This window comes from Solenopsis invicta, chromosome 9 (assembly GCF_016802725.1).
Source record: "Solenopsis invicta isolate M01_SB chromosome 9, UNIL_Sinv_3.0, whole genome shotgun sequence".
NCBI lineage: Eukaryota > Metazoa > Arthropoda > Insecta > Hymenoptera > Formicidae > Solenopsis > Solenopsis invicta.
The window spans coordinates 13,248,319-13,273,276 of NC_052672.1; the positions used below are offsets into that span (position 1 = coordinate 13,248,319).

A 24,958-nucleotide genomic window follows, 5' to 3' on the forward strand; every position below is an offset into this window, starting at 1 on the left:
CCATAACCTCCTCACACCCGCACCATCCGTCTTCGCACCCCCGACTGCCCTTGATTTTCATTCCAATTGTCACGTGGTGGCGATAATGAGATATGTACTTATGATCGGTGTGGATCGGTGGTCGCGGCGTATATCTCTCCCGCCTCGCGCCGGAGAATGTCGGTCGCGGTACCAAGGCGATTCTGACAAGACGAATCTGATAGGACCCCACGCGGTCTGTCGTGCGCGTGGACGCCTCACGAACGTTCTGCGTTCGGATACGAGTTATTCATACGCCGCGCGGCGCCGTGTTCCGCTCGCGTTTGTACACGCGGCGTCAGAGACGACCACTTTTGGAAGTTTCCCTGTGAAATTGTAGATCCTCACTCGATCCTTAGGACGCCGCATGAATGTGATGAGACGAATTCCGAAAAGCCGGTGATAATTCCTGGATTGAGGTTTGTGCGAATCCGTTTGAAGCTAGGATCCTAAAAGAGTTTGATGCACCAAGATCATGAAATCTTGATAAAAAGATCGTACAGGCTGCTTGGACCTCAAAGAGTGATAAAAAAAGAGGTAAATTGTGCTACACTCTTGAGAGAAATAAAACTTTCTTTAGATGTGTTTTACTGTATGTGTTGTCTTCTATGTTTACTTTGGATGTAATTTTGCTTGTTTCTTTTTAGATTCTAAAATTCTGGATCAAGTGCAATATCTTTTATTAAGAATTTACCAGTAAATTTGAATCTTTATTCACTGTGATGTTGACAATTGCCTAAAAAGATATACACCATGTATATGCAATCATAATTCTTGGAAAATTTATATTGAAGAGATTAATGATCTAATCAAATTTTAGGTGCTACTCGTTCAAGCTTTAAAAATCCGAGCAAAACAAATATTTTTTATACAATCATAATTATAATGTTGGGACTAATTGGCTTGTACACATGTTTTTATTTATTTCAATGTGCAAGTAGCTCAACTCTGACAGTTCCTCCTCTGTCAGCTCTAGTAGTCGCTTTTGAAAATGTATATGATCTATCATTGTTGGCTAATACCTTATCAGATGAGGGATTTGATACAACATTGATAATACCGACATATGCTGCCAGCAATGTTTATAATAAACTGATCGATGTTGAAGTACTGCAATTAAACGTTAATATTAATAAGTCGATGAATGCCAACAAATATGCACTAGCAACATGTGAGAGTCTCTTTAAGGATGTGAATACAATGAAGAAAATATGGGAGTTAAAGGCCACATTCACTATATTTCCAGCATTAAGGTATATCAATCTTAAGTTTAATTTTACAATTATATTATCATGCATTTGAAAGGTGTAGAATTCATTAATTTATTCCTGATGTTACTATGGCAAAATTTTCTCAATTGTTAATTCAAGTTTAATACAGTTTTTGTTATTAAAATTTTGATAATTCAAAGTTACATTTAATAGAATTTTGTTTACATTAAAATAGTGATTGTTAAATTATTCTAATACCTTACAACTTACACAGTAAATAATAAAATGTAAAAAAAGTTTTTAATTTTGTGAATAATTTTTCAGAATATTAATATTGCTAATGTAAAGGAAATACAAGTACTCTAAAATTAATAAAATATTAATATTTTGTACATATACTTTTATGCATACTTTTGCAATGTTTCTTTTTTTAGACACGATGGGTGTTTGCTTCCACTTGCGAAACATATTAAATCCATTCCAGTAATCTGGATACAGAATCCAGATGAAGAACTGTATGCATTTGAATGCACTAACGTTGGCCTGCCAGTGCACAATGGTGGATTTTGGTCGAGCTTTTCAAAAACAATTTTATTAAAGAGATCCATATTTTCGGATGTTAAAAACAATTATCTAATTCCCGCTATACGATTAGCGGTTGAATCTCTATCGTCTGTCAATATCGATTTGGAACATCTTTATTCAAATGTTCGATTAGTGCTTTGGGGAGGCGATAGAGTGTTACGTTCTGATTTTGCGTCTTTAACAGAGCTATTTGTAGAAGTACGTAAAATGCACGTTAATCCTGTAGTCTGTTACTATTTTTTAAATTAATTCAACATTTCTTTGTGAACTGTCGTAAAACTATTATTTATCATGGATTTAAAATGGGTTTTAGGTCGGTTGTCATCACTGCAGAGGCGCAAATCCCTTACCTCATCCCCTGCATAATTTATTACTCGAATATAGAACCGGTACTATCGTTGTTCTTTTAGAAGAGCGTTACGGTACGTTGATACGAGAATTAGCAGAGATATTGCCTCAAGCCAGAGAAGGTCAAGCTGTCGTATGGATGAGTGAGAGTAATGCAAATGCTGACAGGCCAAAAAATCTTTTTATTGAAGCTAATGTCGACCGGCAAGATCTCATAGGTAAAATATAAATTATATATTAAAGATGTGGATCTTTTTTAGGAAAATGAGAATTGAGCATAAAAATTATAAATTATGTAAATTTTCTAAAGACGTAAACTTTTAAATTTTACGAATACAGTGTTGAATTCTAACTGAGGAACCCGCATCTCTTTTACGGCACAATACGTTTCACAGTAAATGAAAACAATGTCTAAGCGTTTACTTGTGCACAAGTGAAATACGTGCCTCGCGAATGCGAGCTCTTCAAAGCGCCATTGAATTGAATAATCGCGCGAGAGAGGATAATGCGGCAATGGCGTGGAGGCATTCTCTTCACCTTAATACTGTTGCCTTATTGTTACAGGTTACAGCCGAACCCGAGTGGTGTTGAGTCATTGTACCGATACGGAATTCCTGGAAACTGCCTTTCACAGGGCACCCGTGATATGTCTGCCAAGGAACGCCCATGAGTCTCGTAATACTGCTCGCGCAGTCGAGTTGGGTTTCGCGCGCTCCACGAACGATCATGTCTCAGCCGAGGAAATCGCGCAGATGGTGCACGAGATTCTCGAAACGGTGGTTTACTTTGACAATGCACGAAAGGTCTTTATGGCGATACGCGATAGACTAAACCCGCCCTCCGATAGGCTCGTCTACTGGCTGCGCTATGTCGCAAGGACGAAAGATGACGATATCGGCAAGTTCCATAAGCCAATGAGTCAGGCGAGGACACTCATGGAGGATATTCAATTCGTTGTCGGCCTTCTAGTAGGTATAATCCTCGGGATTGTCTGTACGAGCAGTGCATTCGTCGCACGATATCTCATCACGGCTAACAAAGTGCAAACATCGAAGGGACGATATACGGAATGAACGTGTTTCGAAATTCTACTCGATATACGCATGCGTGGACATTTCCGTACATATATATATATATCTATATATTTATATATAAATGCACGTAGAGAATACAGGTACATACGAATACAAAGATTTTACGAACTAGATTTTATCTCATAATTAGCGAAGAAACCGTTACTATTACTACTATTATTATTATTACGAGAACACCTTCTCATAACTTGACTGAAAAGACTACGAGTCTAATGAAGTGTGATGTATTATCGTGAAGAAAATAAATTACAGTTTGTCACAATACTGAATTCTGTATGTCGTTGGCACGAGCGTATTCTCTCGTGTTTACGTTTATCGCTAAGTTCTTACAATATTACGGACGAATCGCGATATCTACTATGCGTTGCTTAAGGCCGTATCCTAAACAAATAAGAGAGATAATAGGTATGCAACCTGAAATAATGTTTATGTTCATATAATGGTAAATTCGCAATAATGCGAAATATCTTAGAAAATTCAAAGACCTTATAGAATTCATCGAATAAGCGTCATTAATTAATTCATTCATTCATTAATTTATGGAGCAGTTTCATATTCGCAGAAATTTCATAGTACATTTGAAACATGGTTCTATAATTGCATAGTATATCAAGTGCATAGTACCATTATACGTGCATGCATGTGCATATATAATAGTACTATATAACGTATTCGAATAATTCGAGTAAATTATTTCAGCAGATTATTTGAGAAACTGCAAATTTCTGTTTATAAGACATTGCATAATATTTAATATTTATAGCTACAAAATAATTAAGCATATATCTACGTCTCTCAAAATAATAATTGCGCGATGCGTTATGCTATTACGATTTCGGCCAAAGAAAATGCGAAATCTCGCGTGTAATTCGTTGTGAGCGTAGTGTATCCGCTGATATGGGGGGGGGGTCAGAAAATTCGTAAATGACTAGACTGCCGACTTAACTGGCGCTGGCATGCGATAAAGCGGTCGTATTATCATCGTATTAAATATATATAAAATAGTGACAGCGAAAGATAACATCGCCGGATGAGATAGAAGAGTATTTTGTGTGAACTGTGAAAAAGACGCAACGCAAAAAGATTTCCCTAAACGAAGCCGACGAAAACGCTTATGTATATACAACGACGATTACGAGCGTAGAGTCTAGAAAGGGAAAAAAAAAAAAAACAGTGAGACGATATTTACATTCATTGGCAGTATTGTTCCCGATTCATGCGAGTCAAGGGCTCCTGAGATCCCGAGGCGGATTCGTCTCGCTCGCGAGGTGGATCGCCTCATAATTCGCAATCGCTCTTTCTCCCGTGGCCCGACTCCTCGCTACGTTGCTCTTTAATTAGGCGAAAAGAAGGTTCTATGCACTAGAGAGCATCAATATACATACGACATCAGTATGAGATACCTACGAGACACCGTGCGGAGGTCTTTACCTCGATATAAATAGGACACTCGTCGCGCAATTGCACGCGTATTGTACGCGAGTGTGCGAGAGCAGGAGAAGGGAAAAAAAGTAATCGACGCGCGTGGTCTATTACGTTTTTGCTCCCCTTTGCACACTCTCGTTTGCTTTTTTTTCTCTTTCTCACTCACTCATTTTCTTACACACTGGGCTTTTATTCTCTCCTTCTCTCGTACGCAGAAATAGTAAATTGGCACATCAGGGCGCGATGTCGAGCGTCGCGAGATGCATAAATATGTCACGAAGAGAAATCTAGATAAAATTCCGACGAAACCTTCTATCACTCGATTCTCGCTATAAAAAGAATGCGTACTAATTATATGAGAGATACATATACAGCTATATCGAATAAATAAATATATATATATGTATATATGTATATAATAGAGTCGGAAAAGAGATGAGGGAAACATGATGCCGTACCGTGTACGTTTACGTTCAGAACTCGGATCGTCAGATCGCGCGAGTACGATGATGCAAAGCGAGCGAGCATGCATGCAACGTGTCCCTGGAATATAATTCCTCACCTCCGCGGTGCGTCCGGGTCGAGATAAAATTAAACGATTAAATGTAAATTAAAATAACACATTCGCTTCCGATGCATTAGCGTTCGCGCAAGTGACGTGGCACCTGACAGTCAAAACGGTGATGATAAGCCACGCAACAGCAACCTCGCAGACGTATCATTACACGTTATAATACCGAGAATCTTGATTGCCATGGGCAATTTCGCTTGAGTTTATAGGTAAAAAGTATCTAAGATTAAAATTTATTTAAATCGATGACTCATATAAATATAAATGAAGGTGAAACAGTCGCTCTTACGTTCATTTCCACCAATGTAGATTAGCTTTGATCTTAGATTAACTTAATTTTTATCTTTTTCTAATTTTAGAACTAGAGAAGGATAAAGAGTAAATTAAATCGAGATCAAAGTTAATCGAAATACATTAGTTGAAATGGACATTAGTGAAAGATGCAATTGACACCGACCATTTTCAAATAAATACGTTTTCTGCTCTTTCTCGCGAAAGCAAAGGCCTCGAGCACAAGCGAACGCTCTCGTATTGCATTTTATTATTCTTATGCGATATTGCTGAAGAACGGTGCTTGCGATTTATGCGACCGTCAGGCGGAAACCGCATCGACATAACGTGTCGTTGTGTAGCCTCTCGCGGCGTTAATTGCGGATGTACCAACGCGAAGTGGCAATGAATAATTAATCCGAACGTAAAGAACGAGCGCGTTCTTGCAGATAGGCCGGAACCCCGGAATGCATCTGCCGCTTAGTTGCACACGTGCTCTTCCCGCGTGTGCCGGCACATCTCGCACTTCACGTGACAGCACCAGACGAATCGGCACTTGCATTTCTCGGTGACGTCCCGCACTCGCGTCTGGTAGCCCCGGCCGCAGCACAGCAGCCGGCATCCGTCGAGACCAAGAGACGTCCGATTGCACACTCTTCCTCGCGTGCCAGGAATACCGAGCCTACGGAGAGAGAACGAAAATTATGATGTCGTTGAGCGTGATAATATGGCACGAAACAGAAAAAAACGATGCCGACAACAGCGTCGAGAGAATTTCCTGAAATTAATCCCTTGGATCCCATATTGAACTTTCGTTTTCAACGTGCCGATAATGTTCACCATGAAATGATATGAAAAATTTGAAACATTGGTTTTTTCACCATTTTCTTTTACATGGAAAGAACGGTCTTGCTAAAGTATCTAATAAGCTAGATTGAGCTTTAGCAAATTTGAAAATAAAATTATGAGATCCCATCAAAATAATTATGTAGAACATTCAAGCATACATTGAGCAATGCTTTTGACGTTTTAGCAACTGATTTAAGCATCAAATTATTAATATATAATATTAAGTGTAATTATTTTATTATATATTATAGTTAATTATTTTATTTTATGGACTATTATTTTGGTGACTTAACAAAATTATTTTTATATCTGTATCTAGCTAAAATTTTAGATATTTTACCCAAACCTTCTTTCTTTAACAAAAAAATTGATAAAGTGTTAACTGGTAAAATATCATCAATTAGTGATATAGTAATCAGTTTATTGAAACACTTTATCAACTCTTTTTTTTTTAAGAATATATGTATTCAAACGTATATTAACAAGCACTTGATGCAACTTTCTTCTTTTTATTAGTACAACAGAATAAAACATGTTATTTCTATTTTTTTTTTTTAGGATATAAGGCGTTTCGTGCGATCATATCTGCGTTTCTGATAGATAATTCTATACTGAAGAGAGTTCAACATGTCCAAGTTGAGAGAAGTGTTTTCGCGCGGTGCGAGTTAAAACTCACGTGAGATTCCTTTCGCAATAATCAGGACTGTCCTCGAGATAAACCAGATCCGTCTTGTTCGGCCGTTTAAGATCGGGACGCGCCGGTCTGAGCCTGGCTGGTCTTCTACCGCCACGTTGCGCCAGTCGCATCAGAGCGGCACCCTCGTGCAAAGCCGCTAGGGCCACTCCGGCCGCCCGGAATGACGGCAGTCTTCTCCAGCACACGCTCACGCTGCACGAGCCAGACATGCCTGTCGTAATAGAAGAAAGTGAAGATGAGAAAGAGACGAGGAAGTGGCATCAATCGTGGAAGTTTATTTGCTACAAATTTATGAAATATTAGAAATTAAAAAATGTTCGATTGGAAGTTAAAACTTGTTAAGTAATATATTTCCATCGAAAGTAAACGTATGTTCAAACTAAAAAAATCCATTGATTTGTTATTAACAAAATCATTAAAAGATATATTTAAATACAATTACAGCAAAGCGCCGATACTACTTATCTTTATCTGTTTTACATAAGTCTAAAAATGTGTGTGAGAGTTACTTTTGATGGAAACACATCACTGACAAGGGTTTCCACTTTTAAAGGAGTTGTTCTTAAGAAATTAATATTTGATGAAATTAACATAAAATGAACTTCTAATATCCGGATAATTAATTTTATGACTATTTATTGTTCATAAAAAGTCAGTATCTGCGTCACTGTTTGCAGAGAAACGAACATCGGAGAGTGCTTCTAGTTGCTGCTTACCGTGACATTTGCAAACGCGCTGCATCCTGGAGCGAATGGCGCGTCTACCGGCCTCGCTATCATGTTTCCTCATCAGCTGGCCAGCCAACCCTTTTGGCCCGTACAGAACACCTTCCTTCACCGGTTCCTCTCCGCCCTCGGACCATTCGCGCGAAAACTTTTCTCCGAAGTGTATATCCTGCAGAAGAATACGTTTCTCATTACATTTTTTTAAATGATGTTAAAAAACTTTAAGAACTAATTAAAAAGTTTGAGACGCGTTGAGGACTCCCGACAAACATCTAGAGTTGGATGTCCTCCAGAAATGACCTTTCTCTTGGATCTTTTTATTTTTGCATCGTCCAGCTTCTCTTCGCTTCGCGGCAACGAGCCGAGAGAACGGCCGTGGAGATTAAGCGAACAGGTCCTAAGCCTGCTGAGGAGATCTCGCGCGGGTCCTTAAAGACCCCCAGCTTTGAAACTTCCTTAGGCAGCTTTACGCGCGATTCATGGTTACGAATGTACAGTACGCGGTGCCACAAATTTTGCGCTGAATATTGGAGAGCTAAACCAAATGCACATCATCAAAAATTTCGACATGTAGAATTCGGAGAATTTCATGTTCAGCTTTATGAAATAATTTTGCATTGCTTCAGTATTTACGTACACTGAGAAAAAAAGTCGTTAACTTGACTAAATTGTTCAACTCGATTGAATTTTTTCAGTTCAAGTATTTTATATATATAAGTCAAATACATAAACACTTGAATTGAAAAAATTCAATTGAGTTGAAAGATTTAGTCAAGTTAACAACTTTCTCTCTCAGTGCAGTAATATAATATAAAGAAGGTAATAAGATTATTATATTAACCGTAGAGTGCTACTCATATTTTTTGGCGTTGATGCTACTCTAGCTAAAAATTCATAAATTATACATAATTATTTTTTATTAAAAAAATTTTTTTATATTTATTTTTACTTTGTAATTTGTAAGATGTTAGAATAACTGAACTAACACTATTTTAATGTAAAAAAATCTTAAATATTATTTGAAACTATCAAAATGTTACAATACAAAAACTGTACTAAACTTGAATTAGCACTAGGATGAAAATTCATCTACAGTAGCATTGTGGGATTAATATTATTTTTTATATTTAACAGTTTTCCGTATTTATAATATTTTTTATTTTAATAGAGTGCCTCTTCGCCGTTTCCAGATGCTTCTCGATACACGTCGGCAATCCGAGATTATACCATGGCCCCTCTTTGCTTTTGCTGTCAGATGTTGTCTAAACGTAATCCTTCCCCTCGAGTATCACCGTTCTCCCTCTCTTTCTCGAGTGGCATCATGCGCGTCGACTTATCGACGACAACCCGCTGTAGTCAAGTCACCGAGGGTCTTCGATAACATTCTGTTGCGGTAACGATAGCAATATAATAAATAAGTTCATATTTCATTCTCATACGTATGTCACACTTAATTAGTGTGATTAGAAAAATCGCATGCCTCTATCTTCTGATATCGCTTCAATTCTCAGAAAAAAAATTCCAATATAATTTTTGCAATAGATTATTGCAAGTAGTTTGTTATTTCAATCATTTCTAATATCTACTGAAACATATACTTCTCGAATATTCAACCATGTGTAGTTATTAAAATTGGTAATTAAAAAATTATTAATATAATTTAATAATATAATACATTTATTATAAATATAATTTCTAAAAATAAAATAAAATAATTACTTTATAATAGTATAAATAAATAGATACATTATAGAAAACTTGACTTTAATTTAAATTAAAAAATTATATATATTAAAATTACTAATAGTAGTAACAAATCATAAGTACTGGCGATAAACAAAATATATATTGCAAATAATTCGTTATTATCAAGATATTCGCCTTACCAGGACATTCTAAATATTCTGCTTTAATCATAAATGTTTAGTTATTGCGATTAATATGTTGGCAATCTCGACGCTCCGATTTCGAGTTTCGCAATCGTTTTCACGAGACAAGTCGCGGATTCGAATTCCTCCATCCGTCCCGCGCGATTATTATTACAAACAGCTGCGATTGGGTCGACGCCGCGCCGCGTCGCGTCGATATATCGAGAATCGCGACACCTGACGATTGCGATTCTCGAACCGGGGTCGGTAACGGACTTCCTCGCGACGCGCTTCCACCGCACCGTGTTCGTCGCGTATCGTTTTACCGTTCAAAAGGAATATCGCGCAAGAAAAATCCCCTTCTTCTGTCTTGCGGAGCGCCGGACGTGTATACGCGCTCGTACGCATGGTCGCGTCTATCGTGCAACAGTTATTACGCGTCAATGTAACGATCTCGATCGCCCGAAATGCTTTCCGCCAATCCGCCGCCATTACTTCCCCGCGACGGAAATTGTAAGACGCGGATTTGTCGCTGGATTCGCCGATTAGCCGCGTACCGTGATTGTGTGCAGCGTGAAGAAGCGCAGTTAGGATTGCCGACGCAATCCTTTGTTCGGAACGCAATATATATATATATAGTTTCTGTTTTTCTACATTGGACTTTGTATTTTCGGCATAAGTTTTCGATTTACCACTACTAAGTTTACGCGCTACAACGAACTCGTCGCATTCGCGTCGTTTACAGACCGCGATTGTTGTCGCGTAAGAACGAACCTCTCGCGCGCGAATGATCTTGAATCGCGAAAAAGAAATCATAATGCGTCGAGTATTTACGTGCGCGAGTGCGATAAATATCGCGTGACACCGCCACTTCGGTATCAACGCCTCCTTGTGCCGGCCATCGAAATCCACTCCGCTTGTTTCAAACGCCGTTACTTTCTCGAAGTGCGGAGCGAAGGCGTGATGTGAATCAACGATCTATCTGCGGCCGCCAGGTATGTAAATATATTTTGTTTTGTATAACGTCCGTTTTGTCAGTACTTCTGTTGAATTAAAACAATCGCTATTTCAGTATCGACGATTCTGTGTGGCAGCCTCCGAAATCCACTCCGCTTATTTCGAACGCCGTTACTTTCTTCTCAAAGTGCAGCGAGGACACGATGTGAATCACCGATCTATTTGCGGCCACCAAGTATGTAAGTAGATATATTTTCTTTTATATCTTCTATAATTTGCCCGTATTGATATATTCGTATGCATTGCGATTTGCATCCTCATTACTAAGGACATTCGAATCGCCGATGAATCTGTTTAGATTTGGTTTAAGCACATACATCCAGAAAAAAGTTTCTTCGAGTCATAAAATATTTGTTACAACCAGAGAAATTTGTGCATTGTTATACGGTTAAAGAAAAGTTTCTTCGATTGGAAAAAATTGTTCGATTGTTCCTTTTGTTGGAATTATAACTAGTTTGGTTGTGCAAAGCAAATTTTATCTCTCTCTCTCTCTCTCTCCCTCTCCTTTTTTTTTTTTTTTTTTTTTTTTTAAATAAAAGAAATATATTTTTAAAACCAGAACAAAACTATAATAAATTATTTCTTAGATTTTGTCAGTATTTCTTTTGAATTAGAAATTAAAAAAAGAAATTAAAGAAATTTAAAAAACTATTTGTTTTAATTAAATAATTTGAACAGATTATTTATTTTTTAAAAGGCTAATAACGTAATTTCTTGAAATTAAATCAATATTTATTTTTCTTAAAGGTATTTTCAATTCAAATAAAAAAAAAAAGTTAAAAAACGATTACATTAATTTAAACATAAACTTTTCTCTGGGTAAATTTTCGTGTTCTTATATCGTTTATATTAAATGTTAAACGTATCTGAAAAAGTATTATTCTAATTTTAATAGTTACATTAAATAATATTAGTTAATTAATATTATAATACTAATATTAATTAGTGAATATATTAATTATATTAATATAATGTTAATGTAATTATTTTAATTTATATACCGCATGAACAATTTTACGCATTTAAATATTTAGCTACAGATGAGAAAATAATTTTATGTTAGACTATTAAAATAATTATGTAGGATACCCAAGCATGATAATGTTGCTGCAAACAGTTTTGACATTCCAGCAACAAAGTTAAACATTCGATACAATTTTGTAAATGGCGCAACACAATTATTTTCACATTTGTATTTAAGTAAAATTGTTCTTTCCGTGTATAAATTAAATCCACATTTATGACTAAATCTAAAGCGAGCTGACGTATATTACGTGATGGTCGTGAGGGTTCTGTGATTATTGGTAGGCCCGCTTAATAATACAAACGATAGTAAAACAAAAACTTCAGGTCCGATGGCCTTTAACGGCGAAACCCCCTTGCTGGCTGCTCGGCAAGAGAGCGAGCAAACATCATTACCTCCGAGTTCCGTGTCGCCGGTTATCCCAGACATTTGTCCACCGAACTCACCCTCGTTAAGATACATCCCACTCGCGAGTTTCACGTTTTCTCACGTCCTAATTCTCGCGACTAGACGAGACATTTTTTAACATATCTGTCACAGTATTTTCTTGACGAAATAAATATTAAAATTAATTGTATAATAGAATTTCACATAATAATTAAATAGACATCGAAGGTATTGAAAAAGAGAAATAATAAGAGGGGGAGAGAGAGAGAAAAGAGAAAAGGAATACACAATTCTTTGGATAAAATAATTTTTTTCATTGAAAAATGCTTTTATATAATAATCTTTCAATATCAACCCATATACATGAAAAAAACTATTTTACTGAAGCATCTAAAAAAATTTAGTTTGATACAAATCTGAAAATGATGTTGGGTCGTCAAAACAATTAGGCAGAACGCTCAAGCATGATGAGCAATGCTGCAAAAAATGTCGATGTTCTGACAATCAGTTTGTGCGTTTTGCAGAATTATTTTGATGGTCGCAAGGATTTTGTAATTATTGCTTGGTTCTCTTGCTAATATAAACGATAGTAAACAAAAATGTATTTAGGCTCGGTGGCCTTTAACGGCGAAATCGATTTGCTGGCTAAATCTAAAAAATTATTTTTAAATCTGTATCTGGCTAAAATCTATTTAATAATTATTATTGATAAATTATTAATATATTATGTTAATAATATATTTATTATGATTAGTTAATATTATTATTATTAATAAATCCTGAAAGAAATCTACATAGCGATTCAAAAGATATTTGAGTCCTAGATACTCTCTGACGGACGCGTATACGTAACTATCTGTGCACGTGTCACGCGCTTACGTGTGTTGCGCGAACTCTCGTTCCTCATGCCCGACTAAGTTACGTGTCCGAATTGCGGGGGAAGAAGGGAAAAGGGTCGGTGGATTGTTGCAACTTAACAAGCTTAGCTCCCTTAATCCCCTTGTAAGCCGACAATGTCTACAAGGGGTCAGCCGTTCGCATGAAACGCATACGTTTACTGCTCGAGCTTTGTTTTCGGCTGGCATTAAAATTCGCGACGAAACGACCCGCCGGTCAGAGACAGCGGGCAAAGAGATATCAGATAATTAACCGAGATGCACGTGCCCCCTCCCTTCCCTCTCAAACCCCTTGCGGCGCGATATTGGAGCGGGATACACGCAACACGTCGGTCACGTGGAAACAAAGATATTTGATATACAATACTTAATATTTAATATCGAATTATTTTTTTTCCCGACACTTTTTTCGTGAATAATAAAAATCTCCAAGTGGTAACGTGGATAAAACAGAAACGCAGACAGTTGATCGGTTAAAGATCTGTAATACGAGATAAAAGGTTTTGCATATCACGTCATCGTTCGGCACGGCGAAAAAAATGATATGGCGAAACCGATACGTCGAGCGTAGATAAAAAGGCACGTACGGGAGATACGCGAAAGAATCGTCGTGCGAGACACTCACCTCGCTGCATCCTCCCCACTGCCAATTGTTCGGACGTCGCGCTCTCACGCGATTGTCGCAGGAGCAATCGGTGAGCTCGCCTCTGGAACAGGCCCTCGTGACACTGTAAGCGACCCCGGCTGCTGATACGGCGTATATGAAGGCGGCCTCTCGACTATCTGCGAAACGCAAACGGAATTTCTTTTGCCGCCACTCGTGGTACTTGATGTGGTGGTCTTACAAGTGTATAGAGCGGCGAGAGCAACGAGCTCTGAGAAGCGACGCATCCGGCGCGGTCGAACCGCGTCAGGCATCGAACCGTGAGTACTTACTGACTAACATGACGCCGCCAAACACATTCTCGGGATTTTCCGGGCTGACGGTGCAGTTCCATCTCGCTGATCTAAACTGGTGCTGACACTCCTCTATGGCGAGCCTAGCGCCCGCTCTGACTGCCTGCAAGCGTAAGACGGTGAAAGCTAAGAATCAAAAGGAACACCGCTTTCGGATACTCTCGAGCGACGTTTCTCCCTCGCATCGAGCACGATGCCGATGCTCAAACAAGCCCGCGCGCGCTCTTCCCGTTTTTAACACATCTCCAACTTCGAAGATCGAATTATCGTATTTTTGTGCGCGTAAAAGATGGCACGCGATGAAAGGTTCAATGGCAAACGTGAAAGTAGAAAAAAATTTGTTGCGACGACTTGCTGCTGAGACTCCTACAAACTTTCTGCTTAATACATTCCCTATAAGCGCTACAATATTATTTAATATTAAATAGTAAATTATAGTCCACTCCTGATAATATTATATGAGAGAAGTAAATAATATTATTTACTTCAATATTTTCAATTATTGGCAATATCATAATTTCTAAATGTAATAATTATAAAGTTTATGAATATAAAAGTTTTATGCAGAATAATTCACATTAATTTTTGATCACACTAATATTCGTAGAACATTTTCGTAATATTCCACGAATGTTATGTAAAAACGGACATATAACATTAATACAATATTCCCATAGTATTAAAATAATATTTAAAAATTGAATAATATTTTCGGAATATTTTAATTTTTAATAATATTCATCTAATTTTGTGTGCTTATAGGATTAACTTCCATTTAACATCTTATTCTTTCGCAATTTACCGGCCAGCTTTCTCCTCATTTTACTACGAGTGTGAGTCATCGCTTAAAAGCACAAAGTACTAAAATGAAAATGATCGTTTAACGTCCAGCTAACGTCCAACGATAAGACAAATTCCCGGCTTACGCAAAACCACGGCAGCGCGTTTTAATAAACGGTAAATCGCGGCTAGTCCATGCGGCCAGTAACCGATACATCGAACATTCCGTAGATCGTTGGAAAGCGTTCAGCCGTTTCCTAATGGGTCTGGTCGCTCGTTAAAAAATTAAACTTCGATACCCGGATTGACATATGAATATTCATGCCCTGGTCCCCTTCTGTCGGTTAACTTACGCTCTCGGAAAAGCAGCACTGCCGCGCTGTCGGCGACATTCAAAGAGATATCGATGCCTCGAGGTTCCCCAGGTTTACCTAGGTACCTAGATAGATTCCTAGACGACCGTCCCCTTACCCGCTCACCCCTCCGACACGTTTTGTGCATTAAGGAAAGGTAAACGCGATTTCGGGATGGCACGAACCGCACGACGACGTCCGGCCCGTTTTGTCACGGGCAGCGGTCGAGATTGAATCGCGCGATGCCGATCGAGAAACAAATTTGTTCCGCTTAAAGAGCTCGTGCCTACCTATTGTATTATATCACCGTAAACGCAGCGGTAAATCTTTGGTTTGGATGCCGCACAATGTGCGTCCCGTCGCGAGAGCTTTCTCTATTCCGCGACGGACAGAGGGATCACAATCGGATCTACAGTCGTTTAATTATGTAAAGAAACGCGCCCGAATGCCTCGATTTCTCTCATTCCAAGCGCGTACACAATTAAGTTCGTTGACCTCTCGCGAAAATCGCGACAAAGTATAGTCGAAACGTTCGTCCGAAAATTCGAGTCTCCAGTGGCTACTTCATAGAGATTCCCCCCCCCTCTCCCCGGAGATTAAACTCGGATTTCAAAAATTGTCGGAGAGGTGATTATCGTTGCGCGAGAGAGCGCGAACCCTATAATTCCTCCGTGATTCCTCCGGTAATGCCCAAAACTACTAATCACGACACGTTAATCCATTTATTACGCAGTGGCGAGGAGCAACCGTTCGAAAGCCTTCTCAGAAGCGACTCGACGAAAAATCTCAGCCGGCCGGTCGACCGAAGGCCGATGTTCGGCACGCGGTCGTAGGTCCCGCGAATCGAATTAGCCGCGTGCTTCTCCGGGCATTAATCCAAGAGGGAGAGAGAAAGAAGAGAGAGAGAGAGAGAGAAAGAAAAAAAAAGAGAAGCCGCAGGGCCCTCCGGGCCGCCACGAGGTAAATACCTGCAGGACGGGTGGCGAGCGAGAGCATATTGCCTGCTGCTTGGCGGTCAGGTGCGCGTTCTTACAGTTCTTTTCGGCGCTCGCCGGACCGATTACACCCGCGCCGGCGATCTGCGTCTGCGAGTCGACAACGCCGCTCCCTTGGATCGGGCCGGATGTCAGCCTCGGCTCCAGCCCCAAGTACCTATAAACCAGAACACGCGCCTTGTAATAACGTAATGACGGTTATATCGAGTGATTAATTTAATTAATTCTACGCCTCATTGCACGCGGGTTAGGCGCGCCGCTAAATAACGGGTCGTCGCGAATGAACGGCGCGTTGACCACCACCCTTGTCTGACTTGTCTCTCTCCTTCGATTTACGAAGATACGCAATGGTAGCACGAGCGAAAAGGAACGATAGAAATACGCTGTCTGCTTTTAATTATTACAGCCGCAATGGTCGCTAATTATCGAAAGGAAGAAAAATAAAAAAAACTTCAACGATCACGCTCGATCTTCGCTGAGGATCTCCCAGCCGCGTTGTTTCGTCGCGCACGCATTCTTCATTCCTTCCGCGAGCAAGTGTCTAATCTAAGGTACGGAGAACGCGGTGGCCGAATCTTGCCTTGGATCATCTTACGATATGAAATGCTTTACAACGGATTTACAGCGGCGGGAATCGCCGCGCGCGACCTACCGACCGATCACGGGAGAATCCTCTCTCTCTCCGCCGTGACGAAACACCTATAATTAGAGCAGGTATTCGGGTGAAAATTATAGAGGGGGAGAGGACGCGGCGGGGCCCGAGAGAGGATGAGACACGAAGGGTGAAACGCGGGGGCAGAGGGCGGAGGAAACCGGGTGGGGAATACAGGATACGGGGAGGAGAGAAGCCGTAGCTTCGTCGTGAACGAAGTCAGGAGGAAAGCCAAGCAAGTGAGTTAGGCTCTTCACTGCCTAAACTCTATAAAACTATTGACGGTCTTACTCCAACTTGCTCCAAAACCCCCCGTCGTTTTTATTTCCTACTAATTATTCGAGGGACTCTACTGATTTCATTCGCATTTTCCTGGTTTCGAAATATTTAATTGATAAATGATAATTATTTGCTTAACAAGGCAATAATAAGATATATCTGTCCATTAACACTTATTATATTATTGAAATTATACGAAATCGTGTTCCGCAATTTTAGGGATGTATAGGACATTTCTCAAAATATTAAGGAAATTATAAAAAAATTTATTACAGATCGTTTTACATTGTATTTGAAAGTAGCAGAAAAAATTTGGCGGCAATTTTCTATCTGGATAAAAAGTTATTTTAATATGAAGTAGACTTGTGCTTTAATGAAAACATAATTAATAATGAAATAAGAAATAACGAAAAAATCATTTTTTAATGTAAGTACTTAAAATACTCCAGATGATTTATGTAAAGTTTCATTACAAACTTAAGGTACTTACAAAAAAATTAAGATTTTTCTTAATGTTGCAAGAAATAATTTAATTTTTAGTAACAAATAGAATAAATAAACCATAAAAATATAATCTTATTCACATAACTTTCATATACCTATAATTTATTTGAATCCGGTACATCCTTAATTCTTTGGCGAGAAAATAGGTGTAGTATCATTTTTTCCTTTAACATCGACATCGTAATAATTTTCATATTACAAGCGATCGAAATTACAGGATATCTCCTGCAAATTACATCGTCGTCGAGAACAGTTAATAGAATCACAGTCTTCAATTAATTTCACCAGATTTTCGCTCGGACATTTCTGCAACGTTCTGAGTATATCGAGTTACACGTTAATTCTTCGGTTCCTTAGCGCTTCCTTGGCATATATGATTGTAACGTGTGAGCGTTAATCCGAGGTCGAATTAATTTATCGATAATCGTGGCAGCTCCTACCAGCAATTTCGTTAAATCGCCCAGACAACTGCCACGGCTCCTTGCCTCGATACCTTTAAACGCCTAGCGATCTCGTTCTCCTAAAAGCCTCGGACGCATCGGCTCCGCACTGTTTTCAATTCTTTCGGCTCGAGGGGTTCGATTAGTAGCACCGTCCGGACACGGGCAACGCTCGTTTACACGGTAAATCTTAATGAGAATCGAGGGTGTGGCTTTAGGGCTCGGTAGCGCTCCCAGCTGCCCTTAGGGCATCAATGGGAGAAGGAGACGGTGGTCATGGTGTATCGATGAGAAAGCAAGGGTCGTTCGAAAAGTGGCTGAAGCGCACTCGCCATTTGGAATGATAATTAACGTCATCGATACGCGCAATAACTGGAAATGTAATCGCATAAAATGTAACGTATCTCCGCGTATTACCCCTTCGGGTCACGATAAAAAGCATGTAATTTCTTCACCCATTTCATGGGGTCGGATACTCCCTTGCAAGAGGTTGTAAAGTCTATCTTCATCATTTCATCTTTTTGCGATAAAAATAATTAGAATTAAAAAATATGTTTTTGTGTAACAAAATATTTTTTTCAAACATAAGCGAAAGAAGTCGATATCAGTCAAAGCAGATCTTGATGTTTAATAATAATTGTGTGTGAATTATACAATTCGTTTCTCTCCAGCTCATGTGAACCGCGCACGGATTATTTGTCTCGAAACATAGTCTTAAGGCTCAAAAGCTGGAGTAGTACGTAATATCACAGATTAAATTGACATTAGTAATATTGATACTAATAAGCATTTTCGAGAGACAATTTTGTAAAGATTTTATTGCGAAAAACATCGCCTCGGCCAGGGTTTGTACCTGGACCTTCCTATTCAATTTTTTCTTTTTTTTTTTTTTTAAATTAGCACTTCAAACACTTAACACAACTGAGCGTACGATCATAAATTACAAGGCGGATTTCCACTAACGGAAATAAGCGTTTAGAAGAAATCACGGAACACGTTGCAACCACTTTATCCACCGGTTACTTTCGTTCTCATCCGTCTGCCGTTTTCTCAAGCATCCGTCAGTCGTAAAGGAGCTGATGATAGTTCGTCCAGGGCGCAGCTTTTCTAGGGCAGCTAGCTAGCTACGATGCGTGTAACGTTTATTATTTATTTGCGGCCGAGAATACAGGCGGTGTCGGCATCAGCAGTCAGCAAGACTCGTCAAGGCACCGTCGACCAGCTATTTCAGGTTTGTTTGGGTACGGTTTACGACCCTTCCGAGAGCGAGTTTTACGGATACTCAACGGCCGCGAGTCTAGTCTACCCCGCCCTTTCTTGTCGTTTCCGTGTGTTATCTTGTGTACTCGTGAAATGTCGCTGGCGTTCCTCGTAACCGGGATTACCGCCGCTTACGCGACGCGAGATCGAAACATTTCTAGACGCCTTCGATCCCGTCGACGACGAGCCAGGGGGATAACACAGCGAGGGTAACGCGCGTCCTGGCGGCCGCATCGCGAGAAATGCTGTTTACGATGGGGATGAGCCTCTCGTCAAACAGTCGAGATTTTCTCCGCTAGAACACCCCGATCGAAACAGTCGTCCGATATTGCGGTCCGTCAAGGCAAAGCGAAACGCACGCTATAGGTACTTCGCGTGGTCCTCGCTGCGATGTCGATATCCGATAGACTCCGCTTGTCCGAGTAAAAGCACCGACGAGTGCTTTCGCACTGTCTTAAGTATGTCTACGATCCCGTCGAGGGTCAAACGGAAATAAAATCTCAAAATGGAAATATTGCAAAGATACGTCGTTAGACGTCGATTCCTTTTGATGTGTTTCTATATAGAATCTAAGCTTGGAGTGTCCTACCGTGGGTGAATTTTTATCTTAACGCTAATTCAAGTTTTAGTATATAGTTTTTCTTATCAAAATTTTGATAATTTAAAATAATATTTCATACAACTTTGTTTACACTAAAATAGTTTTTAGTGGTACATTTGCATACTTCTTAACATCATTTATTATTAAATTGACTTTCAATTTAATAACGTGATTCAATCTAATTAAAAAATTCAAGTGTAAAAAAAATTTTTAATTTTGCGAGTGACTCTTCACCCAGAGTAATGTTAGTGTAAGAAAAATATGAGCAGCACATCAGAATTAAGATCGAGCATTGTTAACAGTGTATTACTACTAATTTTAAATCAAATTTTACATGCTTCTTTCGGGCCTTCGATTTAGACGTTTTATTGTCTTCGATTTTATCTCGTTTTGATAGGACTATTCTCTTCAATTTTCGGGAATGCCATTTCGAGACAATTCAGACGAACGACGGTAACCAACAGCGTCGTTAGCGGAAGCGGCTGATTGTTCGGGCAACCGGTATAGTTTTGCGGTGGGCACAATCGATATCGGGCGATCGGTTAAAGCGGTCAAGGACGTAACAGCCGGGGGGAAAAAACGATGGGGAGACCATCGCTTTCTGCTTGTAATCTTTTGTCTCCACAAGAATTGGCTCACATTGACTGAAAAATTGGAAATTTTCTCCGATACAGCGGCTACTTTAGAGAATTTTTTAATTTACTCAATAACAACGTGGTGTGTCCAGTTTTTTTTTTTTATATATATATATAGAAAAATTGTTCACATTTCATCTTTTAATTTTCTACTCCTTTGATTTCTCGCAAAATATTAAAAAAATCCGTTTGAATGAACAAAATCCACATGTCACTGAAAATTGTGTTAAGAATATTATTTCTAAAGAAACACACGTCAAACGACTTTTTATAGCTATGTCGACCGGAGGACTGTTTTGGTAAAAACCAACTGCATGCATGAAAATATACACAAAAAATTATTATTATTAAGCGAAGGGTAAGGCGCGCATCGCTGAGAAACGCGCATATAAAGAAGGCAGAGGATGCAAAGGAGTGATAAAAGGGCAACAAGAGGAGGAAGCAGAATAATTGCACAAAGCACCAATATGAAAGAATGAAATCCATATTCAAGTTCGCTCGATGTATCCGGCCGCGGAGGAGAGAATCGTCGGGCGGTTTTTCTCCTGTCCTATTCATGATGCCCGGAGCAGAAAGAGAGCTTAGAGACAAGACGGAGACGGGAGGAGAGAGAGACGGCGATCCCGCGTGGTTCAACGACAACGGCGAAACACACAACCGCGATTATTATATTATTACTCGAAAGCGGGTATCGCGTTGCCGTCATAATCATGTCGGGGCCGCGCTTTGTTCGTGTGACAGTGATAGGGCCCATTTATGTCGAGAACACTCACTCACAGCCGCCGATATAATGGCCGGATAAATTCTACGAAAGCCTACAATACGTCGTAGGTACGTCTCGTCGATATTAACCCCCTCTCTCCGGAGGAAGGACGACGGGACGGGCGAGAGGGCGATAGTACTCATCGGGGGGGATGAAACGGGCGGGCGTATCGTTGAAGCGAGCACCGGCACACGGTCCGAAACTTCGCCTCATTCTAATTAGTATCGATTACCGAAAGGAGAGTTCCCCGTTACCACTGCCGCCGCACGTATGTACGTACTCCTCAATCTCACCCTCGCGTTGCGTAATGGCAATCAGCGAGGGGAACGGCGCGCGGCGGCGCAGCATACGTGTATATTCGCTCGAGGATATTTGCCCGCAGTAATTTTTCGATCGCGTCAACGGATTGACTTGACCTGCTGTAGATCGTTGGGAAAGTGCGTTATAGCTGGTCGGGATGGGAGAAGAGAGGGACTCACAGGGACAGACCTACGGCACCCCCGGGCGTAACGCTAGGGGGCTACTAATGAGGGTGGTTAAAGTACAAATGTTGTGGCTGCGCGTGCAGAGACCATTTTTCTAACGTTTTCGGTACCAATTGGTATTTGTATTTACTTCATTAATTATGTAAATTTTCTTTCTCTCGTTTGTTTAGATAAGCACATTATGTAATTTGCTCGATGATAAAACGTAATTGAAGGGTTTCCTAGAGGAACCAAACAAGTCCAAAAAGTTAAATGACCAGGAAACAAAAAATTTCTCATCTTCAAATCTTTCATTGTGTAAATAGGTAACGAGAACAAAGTTGTGAGCTTTGATTAATGTTTTGACGATCTATTTAAGAAAAAAGACACAAAATGTTTGATTCAAAACTTGTTGAATTCTTGCAGAGATTTTACATCCGTGTACAATATTGATAAGAATTTATTATAATAAAGGCTCGATTAGTTGGTCTGAATGAATATAAATCTGAGCCTTGTGCGGCATGTAACAAATTGTTCACAAAGTCTTTCTATAGAAAGAAAAGAAGCTTAAAAAAAAAGATTTCCGTTGCTTTTTACTTAAGTAATTAAATAATATAAACCTCATTATAAAATGAGATTTAAATAAAAATTCCTTATTATGCCTTACAAAATAGGTATAATAAGGACTTACTGAATACTTATTTTTCTTACACATGATATCATTCATAGATCCTTTTCTGGTCTTTATAAATTAAATAAGAAATTTTGAAGTTAAAACTTCCTTATTAAATCCTGATAAGACTTCATCAGATTAAAGAAAATCTTTCTTAAGGCAAAATAATGATCGAGTTCTCCTGTTATATAATGCCATCCTTAATAAATTTCTACATGAGATCTACCGCACCTGTTTACGTTTCTCATTTTTTGTTTATTTCTTGCCGGAACAAAATAGTTCACGATGCTACTGATAGAGAATGATTTGACGTCGAAACCCAGATTTAAAAATAATGGATTTATTTGGTTTTGTGTAGGAAATCCTTTAATGTTTTTACACGTTCGTCAAATCTATCGTTTTTGCCATTGTGATTGCTCGCGGTGGAAGTAAAATTCTCTATCAGTCGGTACTAATCGTTTTGAATCAATCACGAAATACACGGCAACACGAGGACATTCATTTCGCAAAGCGCTCGTTATTTATCCGTCCGCCTTTCGCGTCTTGATTCGCGTAAACAAATGTGTGAGCGTGCACTGTGTCAGTAAGAGATTGCTTCCGCCAGGCAAACTGCCTCGAAGTTCGTGACAAGGAAACGTTGGCAACGGTCCCTGTTCTTGATGAGCTTTGGACATGTAGAGGAGCTTAAAATATGAGACTTATATTTTTTCATATAATACATACTTCAACGTAGTTATAAGCTTTCGGGTTTAATCCCCGAGATACGTCCGAGTTCAATCGGACATTTTCAATCGCTTGGATAAATAAATAAAGTATACAGAAAAAGAGAGAGACATTTGAAGTTTCGCATTTCATAATATTGAGATCACTTCATGATTGAATGAAATTTAACCCGAGAGTAGTCACCTGGAGCATCTTTTACTTCACAGCAGCGAGAAAATGAAGTTCAGTACAGTAGTTTCGTTACTGATCGAGAATTTGTTTTTTTTTTATTTTTCTCCTTAATTAAAAAAAATATTGAGTAAATAAATTAATACATATAATGATTTCAAATAAATCATAGAACAAATAAGCGTTTATGCGAAAGAACCAGGTGACTATTCTCAGGTTAAGAAATTTTTTGGGAGAGTCGATTTTTTAGAAAAAAAAAGTGTACAGAAGAACGCGCAAGTGCTTGGCATTTAGACACTGAAAATAAAGCACGCTTTGCATCGTCGTTCGTTACATTATTTATTGAAAAATCCGTCAGACGTCGTCACCGATAAATATCGTTTCGATAAATCTCTCTCGCACGCGGTACATCAATCTGGCTTACGTTCTTCGACCCAATACGAATATCCTCATAGCCGTAGCGCGAAAACAGCCCTCCCCCATGTTGGTTCAGGCTTTCGTTGCGCCGGGTTAAGGGTCGTTCACGCATGAAACAAGGAGCCGGCGAATGCTCTGGCAGGATCTTAACGCTCGGTTAGACAAATGTTGTCGGATACCACGATGGTTGCATTAGCATATTGCGCCGCACCATGCGATTTGCATTTCAGGATGCTCGGCCGAAACGAGTGGGGGGAAAAACGGAAGAGAAGTGGGCAGACACCCGCGTTTTCCAACTACGGCGCATTGTCGAAAGTCAATCGGATATGTTACGCGACACGCGATTACATAACCGATCGATCATTGAACTCGTCATTTGAACTTGCATTCATCGGTGAGAAGAATCGCGAACGATTGCAAAGCCAACATTTTTTACGATTGGTCGTCGGTACGGAAATGAAGCGTAATGTCGCTTTTGCGGCCGTTCAATATGTTCAACACAGGCATAAGCCGCAACTTGAAAGCAACTTTGGATCTCTCCTTCGTCTTCATTGCGATGAAGAAATCAACTCTTGCCTTTAGATATAATCTTTTTTTTTTTTATTTTCAAGAGAGATGCGCGAATTGGTCTCGCGAAAACGTGCACCGCGACTCGTCGCCTCGCAAACGGATGGACGAGCGTTGACGCGAGGAAAACGCTGTAACGAGCGCTGTAAGCGAGTAATTAACGCTGGGAAACCAGAGTGTGGTCTGAGCGTGACGAGGCGCCACGCACGCTTGATCTGCAGTGTCCGTATGATAGACGCTGCAGGCGACTGAAAATAAATCAAAGCATTCTCGTAAAGCGCTTCGCATAGAGGCCTTCATTTCAAAGCAAAGAAGAAGAAAATGTCGGCAATCCTCCATAAATATCCCATCTCTGCGTACCTCTCTCCAGCTATGTCCGAAAATAGTCGAGTACGTCTCTATAAGTATTCGCCATAAATATCAATTCGATGTAAACTCTCCAATATGCATATATTCCCTTCTATTAATATGCCAATCGCAACACCCTTATCGTAGTTTTAAAAATAAATTTATACATGTTACAAATATCAATCTTTCACTCATTTTACAGAAATTATCTATTGATATGCTATCTTATTATATACTTGATGTTGATAACATTTAATACATTGAGAAAAAAAGTTGTTAACTTGATTAAATTTTTTTCAGTTCATGTATTTAAGTTCATGTATTTGACTGAAATACATAAAATAATTTGAATTTCAATTTAATCACATATTTAATTTAACTATGTATATATTTA

The 24,958-nt window shown here is 39.3% G+C and overlaps 2 protein-coding genes across 2 annotated transcripts in view; one reads left to right on the forward strand and one right to left on the reverse strand.

Annotated features, from left to right (window-relative positions):
- The first annotated feature begins 107 nt into the window (after positions 1-107).
- On the forward strand, positions 108-3,520 carry LOC105193456. Its single transcript, XM_026135920.2, has 5 exons — positions 108-555; positions 666-1,271; positions 1,664-2,012; positions 2,128-2,380; positions 2,727-3,520. Exons 2-5 carry the CDS (start codon positions 904-906, stop codon positions 3,233-3,235), a joined length of 1,479 nt encoding a protein of 492 aa, XP_025991705.2. The 5' UTR covers positions 108-555; positions 666-903; the 3' UTR covers positions 3,236-3,520.
- The window catches only part of LOC105193451 (protein Wnt-1), a 47,681-nt gene continuing 26,187 nt past the window's right edge, over positions 3,465-24,958 (reverse strand). The window contains exons 2-7 of the mRNA XM_011157898.3: positions 16,044-16,227; positions 13,922-14,045; positions 13,611-13,768; positions 7,785-7,962; positions 7,048-7,279; positions 3,465-6,204 (exon numbers count right to left, since the gene is read on the reverse strand). Coding sequence (XP_011156200.1) covers positions 6,003-6,204; positions 7,048-7,279; positions 7,785-7,962; positions 13,611-13,768; positions 13,922-14,045; positions 16,044-16,227 — 1,078 coding nt within the window. The 3' untranslated portion in view covers positions 3,465-6,002. The remainder of the gene's footprint in view (positions 6,205-7,047; positions 7,280-7,784; positions 7,963-13,610; positions 13,769-13,921; positions 14,046-16,043; positions 16,228-24,958) is intronic.